The sequence below is a fragment of the Orbicella franksi genome, chromosome 4, assembly GCF_964199315.1.
Source record: "Orbicella franksi chromosome 4, jaOrbFran1.1, whole genome shotgun sequence".
NCBI lineage: Eukaryota > Metazoa > Cnidaria > Anthozoa > Scleractinia > Merulinidae > Orbicella > Orbicella franksi.
Genome location: NC_138148.1, coordinates 23,923,683 through 23,931,717, shown reverse-complemented (window position 1 = coordinate 23,931,717; position 8,035 = coordinate 23,923,683). Strand labels below are relative to the sequence as shown.

At 34.8% G+C, this 8,035-nt stretch overlaps 1 protein-coding gene across 2 annotated transcripts; it reads left to right on the top strand.

The window, feature by feature from the left end:
• The first annotated feature begins 34 nt into the window (after window positions 1–34).
• Window positions 35–7,913, top strand: LOC145485066 (cytochrome c oxidase assembly protein COX20, mitochondrial-like). Of its 2 annotated transcripts, XR_014049133.1 has the most exons (5): window positions 35–149; window positions 259–370; window positions 532–595; window positions 1,929–4,906; window positions 6,263–7,913. XR_014049133.1 is itself a non-coding variant. In XM_081463718.1 (4 exons), exons 1-4 carry the CDS (start codon window positions 111–113, stop codon window positions 2,035–2,037), a joined length of 324 nt encoding a protein of 107 aa, XP_081319844.1. In that variant the 5' UTR covers window positions 35–110; the 3' UTR covers window positions 2,038–7,913. The 2 variants fall into 2 exon arrangements, 1 of the variants encoding a protein (XP_081319844.1); XM_081463718.1 differs by having other exon boundaries at window positions 1,929–7,913.
• Window positions 7,914–8,035: the final 122 nt, after the last annotated feature.

Below are 8,035 nucleotides of genomic sequence, written 5' to 3'. Positions count from 1 at the left end.
TCTTCTTGCATTCCTGTCAAATAGTCAATAAATAGTCAGATATTGAGCACCATATTGATCATGGCGACGACCGCTGACTAAAAGATTGCATTACATTTGCCAAATTCAAAATGGCGGGTGATGCGATGAGTTCGGGCGATAAGAAAAAGGTTGGCTTTCTTTTTTTTTTAAATTTGTGATATGCGACGTTTAACTATGTACATGTATGTTATGACAGTATTTACAATTAACATCATACTACATTCTCATGATACTTAGTACAGTTGGAATTTCAAAAAGTTTATCGAGAGAACACCTTGCGCCCGTGAATCATTGCTATATGGGATGACTGGCGGTATTATCGTTGGTGCTGGGTACTTTCTTAAATCAAGTAAGTGAAACGAGCATTTACATGATGTTCTTTTAAATCTATAAGTATTTAACTCCACAATAAGAGGAATGCTGAGATTCTTGGATATTTTGCGTGGATGGGGGGTTGAGGATGGAGGTGGGTAGTACAAATTGTTCAAGTTTTCCTTTTTTTGTTTGCAGTGCACGTTTCCAGGTCATGTCGATACGCAGTTGGTTCGTTTGCAATAATCTCCCTTGGAAGCTGGTAATGTACATGTTTTTACTGGTAAAGTACAAAAAGTCTTTCACATGATGATCTGTTCACAGAAATGCTTTCTCTCATTATGCCTGTTTTGATCATACAAGAGAGCATTGAGCCTGGCAATATTTAACAATTATTAGCTGCCACTCCCTGACAGCTCAGGGAACAATTTGCTATTTTTCACCTGAGAGCGGGTTACAATTAGACTTCTAGATGGTACTATGCATGAGCAGACCATTATTTGTAGGTAGTTATTTGCAGGTCATGTGGTGGGCTACCAGCTAATGAGAAGGAAGAAAATAGTGCAGCGAATGATAATATAAATTATATGTAGTTATGATTCATTTAACAACAAATAAGGTGGTTTACAACCATTAGCGAGAGATTCAAACTACAAAGTCCTTGGCAGCCATGTTGGATGACAGAAACAATAAAACTTATTAGAATTCTTTTGCTGATGGTCATCCAACATGGCAGCAGTGATGTCAGTTGTAAACAATTTATACAGTTTGAAATTACAACGACACCAGTTGGATAAATCACTATGCATGTTAAAAAGACACTATGCGTGTTAAAAAGACACCAGTTGGTGAAATCACTATGCATGTAATCCACCGTAGGAAAAAAGATGACGGCTGTACATTTTACCACAATACCTTGGGAACCTAACACAGCCTATAAGGCACAAAGAAAGCCAAATTTTTACAATATTTGTCCTTGTACTAAGGACATTGTGTATGTTTGGTTTGAAGATTTTATAGCTCTTCTGTACGTTTTTATGACCGTTGTTAAGGTTTTCATACGCTGAGAACTACAGGTAAATGTACCAGTGGCCATCTTTTTTCCTACGGAGGATTGTCTCAGGACATTGGCATTGTTACTTAGAATAAACATCTGTGCAAGTAGAACTCGGGAAGGAGGGAAGCCCTTATAAAAAGGAAGGGGATGTTTGTACCTTTAGAGGTCAAAAAGGGGTTTTGGTATAGTTTTGGTGCCTCCTAGGTATCTAGGGTGTTCAGCCTCAAAACTTCCACAATGGAAGCTTTTACAATACCTTTTAGGGTATTGAGCCAAAAAAATATGACAGGATATATGTTTTGTTTTAGAATTGGTACCTCTTAGGGGTGAAATAAATTTCAACCCACACCCACAAAGCAAGATCTTGGTACCTTTTAGGGGTTCTTGTCAAAATTTCTGACGAGCACCCTTGTCCCTTTTATATGGGAGTCTTTCACCCCACCCCCCCCCCCCCCTGAGTAGAACACTGGTATAAATGGTGTAACTTACTGTATGTTGTCTTAGAAAGTGTTAACACCTTTGAATGAATCCTTGACAGGGAAATGTGCAGATACATGAGATACAAAGAGCAAGAAGCAATCAAAGAAACCATTGATATAATAAATAAACATAGACAGCAAAAGGAAGAAGAGGAAGGAAATGAATGACCACTCAGAGCAATAGTATTAGTGAACCTCTCTAATATTTATTTACCATGTCTTTATTTTTGGAACAAAAAAATTTGTAATTAAAATAATTAATTGTAAGCGCTTGGTTGGAGAAGGGGTTTGAAGCTCTTTGCAGGCCACTGGGTGGCGTGAACTGAGACACAGAAAACCTGTTCAATATCCTTATGTTACACAGTGACTATAGTTTTTTTTGTGCACATACACCTAAATGTTTTTATTACCACCTTTCTCTCAACCTCAAAATTTTTTTCTTCTTGTGTACATATTACAATTTGTTTTTGTGTACATGTTAACTAACAATGATTAACTAAATAAAAAATAACTAAATTATAGCAAGGTGTTTCTCATGGCCACTCCACTTCCACTTCAGAACAACTCTTGTAAACTTTCTATTTATTGCAAACACAGACAATTCTATTAGATTTAAATGTGTTATTGTTTTTGGTTTCATATTTACTTTTAGGAATCCCCTTAAAGTGGTTACTGATGATTTAAGGTGGCTGCACACAGTTTTGGCATGCGCTTTTGCTGATGCAATTCAGCATGCACACAAGGATTGCAAAAAAACAAAACAAACATGCTGTCAATAGAGTGATCATTTTATTTACTCAACACCTGCACTATCTGTGCTATATTTCTCTATAATCGAATGCAGTGTATTGCTGGCTTTAGCCTCTTATTACAAAGATATGTTAGAAAAGGTAACGATACAAAGAACCCAGCAATTCTCAGGTTTTTCTTTGTTACCAAAAGAACCAAGCTAAATGCAGTGCATGCGCAGTAAGTCAGAAAATTGTGATTGAATGAAAAATTGCACTCTCGGAAATACACCTATTTCTCGAAAACCACTCATTAGAATTTCATGAAATTTGGCATGAAAATACTTTAGTAAATAAGTAGCTTGTGTATTGAAAAAATTTGAACTTTAACAAAGGAAATTCTAGATATTCCAGTAAACCTTCATCAAGGGATAATTAAAGATCTCTCTGTTAAATTATTAGCAAAATGGTGTTAACTTGTGAGAATCGTTACAAGCTTGTTGCATGCAAATTATAAAGAAAATCTAAAGACTAGATTTTCTACAAATAAACAAAACCGATTTTAAAGGCCAGTTTATATTTATTCATGTTGCCATGGAAATGGCACATATGTCAGCTTAACCATCAAAAAACCAAAGTTTGTGTTGTCAACTTGCTTGCTGCCATTTTTAGTGACGTAGGGATCAAGGGTTTTAGAGAGAAAGGTGAATGAAACACAGGTATCAAAAACTGTGTTCAGCCACCTTAATCTCTAAGCCTACAAGTCCAAAAATAGCTCTTTCATAAAATTATTACATAATTGACTAGATCATCCTCTCGTTCAAGATCCCTATGATAATATCATGTAGTATGAGACCTCTGCAAGTACTAATATTATCTACGATGGTACAACAACATCTGTCTAAAGAAACAAACTGATGTGGCACTATAATTACTCACACAGTGATATCACTGCACAAGAAAAGCAGTGTGAAGTTAAATGGTTGATATAAAATTATGGCTTATTGATTTTTTTTCTTTTGAATGTTCACTTATGGTCTTAGAAGAAAGAAATCTAAATCCTGTCCATTAGCATTACTGAGGCCTGGGGTAGTCTCTCAGTAAAAATCGATATTGGAAAACCACTCAATAACTCGAAATAATCAATAAATTGAATTCAAGTGTTATCAATAATATCAGTCACTAGATAAAACTTGATACTCCCTTGCTGGCTAGATTCAAAATTATTGATTTTATTGGATTTATCTATCAACTTTGTTCGTTAGTTTATGCTTGAGAAAAAACTGTATCCATGGACACCGCATTTGGTTATGAATTGTGATTTCATAGATGTACACTGACTACACTACTGATTTCTTTCACTTATCCATTGTTTTTTCTTTTCATTATACTTTTTATACTATTTTGTTGCAAAGTTCATCATTTACATTGTTTTACTGGAACAGTTTCAAAGTTTTTTTTTTTTTTTTTGAATCGAATTTTATTTACAGCCTGAGCACTTTCACTACTTACATTACTGATGTTATAATTACATTTACACTTACAATATACAAGCTACTTATACTACTTATACTTACATTACTTGTACAATTTTTTTTTTCCTTAAGTGTTTAAAAGAAACGATTCCTCAAAAATTCTCCGCTTTTTCTTAAACAGATTGATGTTATTTGATTTAAAGGAAGTATATTTTTGGCTTGATATTTATTTAATAAAGTTCTTTCAAAGTGGCTGAAAGATGGTTTCGTTTCTTTACACCGGCAAGTCCACAAGTACGTTTTTCCTAAAACGATTATATAGTTTTGCAGATCCATCTCCCCTGTTAAAAATCCTAAAATAATCTCGCAACATTTTAAAGAGAGGCAAACGCAACTATTAAGTTTATTTCAAATTTTTTCACATATCTCATTCCAAAGGAAGTAGAAACAACAGCCAAAGAAAATATGAGATATGGTCTCAGTAGTCTGATGACAGAAGGAACAGTTGGGGTCAGAAATATAGCCTATCTTACAAAGTAATTCATTCGTATATAGAATAGAATTCAGCACTTTATACTGAAAAGAACGTACATAAGGTTCATTTGCAACTCTCAGTGGCATCATGAATGCCTCCAAAAGTTGCTTATCCTCTAGATTGAATTCTTCTTTCAACTTGGTCCATTTATTTGGTTTTTGGTATTTTTGCTTTATAAGATGATAATAATCACGACACTTAAATTTTTCTAAATCAAGGATATTCTTGAAATTGGGCTCATGAACACGTAGTTTAAGTGGAACTGATTGCCTTAGACCTGTCCATACTGAGAAGTTGGAGTTCTTCAGTCCTGCACCCTTGACGACATTGAAAGACTCAATACTTGTCATCTCATAAAGCAGAGGAGTTGTGTATATGATAGTATTATCAAAGAAATGTTTATAGAAGACACTTTTGCCGTCAATCCTTATTTCTTTGTCGTTCCATAATATATACCTATGTATATTTTCGGGATCCTTGACTTCTCTTAATTTTGACCACCAATCCAATAGTTCTCAATAGAAAGTTGCTGAGATTGTTAATCGGTTGATATCGTAATTGCACTGAATTAAAAATAACCTCCCTTCGTTCACCAACAGATGATCAAGATAAGACTTCCAGAAACCAAAGTAATCTGGGTCGACTATTCGTTTTAACCAGCTTAGCCTCAAAGCCTTAACCATATGATCATAATCTAACATTTTAAGGCCACCTTGGTCATAGGGTGCAAATGTTGAAAGTCGGATAACCTTGTCGTTACCATTCCACAAAAATCGAAAAATCAGACTATTGAATTCTTTTATGACTTCATACGGAGCACATATCACTGAACTAGGATAGATCATTTTTGGAAATAAAAGTGCTTTAATAATATTTACCTTCCTGTAAATTGATAATCCTCTTGACTTCCATAGATTTATTGTGTTTGTAATTTTTTTCAACCTGTTTGAAGTTTTTTTCTACTAATATTTGTACATCATGTGCAATATATATTTCTAAAAATTTGACGCACGTTTTACACTTGACCCCTTGTGGTTCATTTTCACAATTCTGAAGTGACCCAATCCACATTGCTTCTGTTTTCGTTACATTTAGTTTAAGTCCAGATGCTTTCTCAAAAAGTTCAAGCAATCCAAACAAGGCGTGCGCTGAGTCCAAGTCTGATAGAATAGCAGTTGTGTCATCGGCAAATTGCAACAACTTAGTTTCTAAACCAGCTATAGTTATTCCTTTAATATTTTCTTGATTTCGTATAGCAATCGATAGGATTTCCACCGCGGTGACAAAAAGGTAAGGCGAGAGGGGGTCCCCTTGCCTTACTCCACGTTTTATATGCAAGTAGTGAGAGCATAAGCCGTTGTTTATGACGCAACTTTGAACGTCGTTGTAGGAGATATGAACCCATCTTCTAAAATCTGGTCCAAAATTGAATTTTTCGAAACATTTTTCAAGGAAGTCCCATTCTAAGCTATCGAAGGCTTTTTCGAAATCAATAAATAATAAAAGACCAGGTAGTTTCTTAACTTTCGTATATTCCATTATGTCCAAAATTGAACGTATATTTTCGCTAATATTTCTGCCTGGAATACATCCTGATTATGGTGAATTAATCCAGGTAAAAGACGCTTCATTCTTTCGGCGATAACTTTTTGAAGCTATCTTCGCATCGACGTTCAGTAGGGAGATTGGCCTCCAGTTCTTAAGATCACAGCGATCTTGGTCTTTTTTCTCGACGAGTGTAATAACCGCCTGTCTTTGTGATGGACTCATTGTTCCTTTAGCAAAAGATTCATTAAAACTTGCAACTAAAGTATCACCTATAAAATCCCAAAAAGTCTTGTAGAATTCTATTGATAGTCTGTCATTTGCGGGTACCTTATTTACTGGAAAGGAGTTTAAAACTTTTTTGCATTCCTCTATGCTTATTAAACCTTCACCAAGATAAGAAGAATTGTTTTTGAAAGTGTTGGTATAGGTAAGTCTTCAAAGTGAAAATTAGGTTTATTTACTTCCGAACCATCTTGTCTAGATTTATAAAGATTTTCATAAAATACACACTCCGCTTCTAAGATCTTGAAAAAGTTTGTTGAGATAACTCCACCCAGGCGAAGCTTTCTGATATGATTCCTAACATGGTTTCATTTTTCTAAATTCAAAAAGTACTTTGAATTCCTTTCCCCATGTTCATGTCACCGTGCACGCGATCTGATGATTATGCCTTCCACCTTTTTTCATAGATGTTCCAGTTTTTCTTTCAAAACATTTAAAGCTGATAAATTTTCTTGACTGGGGCAGTTTTGGTAGGTTGCTGTAGCCTCTTGAAATTGTCTGTTTAGCTGTTGTTCCTCTAAATTTTGTTGTTTACATTTGTTTATCGAATACCATCTAGAGTATTTCTTAACCTTGTACTTTACCCAGTCCCATATGGATCGGGGATCACCTAGATCTTGCTTCCCTTCCTGTATCCAAGTGGGCAGGAGAAGATTTAATTCGTTGACATATTCCTTATCATTTAAGAGGGAACAATTTAATTTCCAAAACCCTGGACCTTTCACCTTATCTTCAACATCCTGCAATTCTATTACTATTGCAGATTGATCAGTTTTTATGGCTGAAATCATGTCAACGTGGCAGACATTATCAGATAGAGAATTTGAAATGAGCCAATAATCCAACGTAGAAAATATTAAAGGATTTGATTGACTCCAAGTATAGCTACGTTTTGTTGGGTTCTTTACTCGCCAAATATCATGCAAATCCAGCTCGGACTGTAGCAGCTCAATTGTGTTAATTACAGCTTGCCTTGGGATTAGATTGCCACCTCTTTTGTCAACAATGGGATTTAAATAAATAAAATAAATAAATAAATAAATATACATTTATATAGCGCCATTTTCCACTAATTGTCCATGGCGCTTTACAATACTTTAAAATTAAAATCCTAATTCTTTAAAAACCTAAAATCCTAAATCCTAAAAGTTAAAATCCTAAGAATAAAATACGCTATATAATACAATTAGGCTAGAAATAAAAAGTAAAAACTACAAATCAAATGCACGCTTAAAAAGATAAGTCTTAAGATTAGCCTTAAAAACTGCCTCTGATGATGAGAGTCTGATCTGGAGGGGTAGTTTATTCCAGATTCCAAAGGACAGTTTAAGTCTCCTCCCATGATAATGTTCTCGATGTCGTCAAAGTTTTTATTCACGATGGTTTGCAGGACTGTGTGGTAAAAGGCAACCAGTTCATTGTCTCGATTAGGGCCATATATATTAACTAAAAGCGTGGGTTCTCCGCTCAGGAGTACTTTTAATATTATAAATCTACCGTTTGTGTCAATGACCGATTCTTCAACAACACAATCAAAGTTATTCCTAATTAAGATTGCCACACCTCTTGCATTATTAGCCCCATGAGAGCAGATTAGC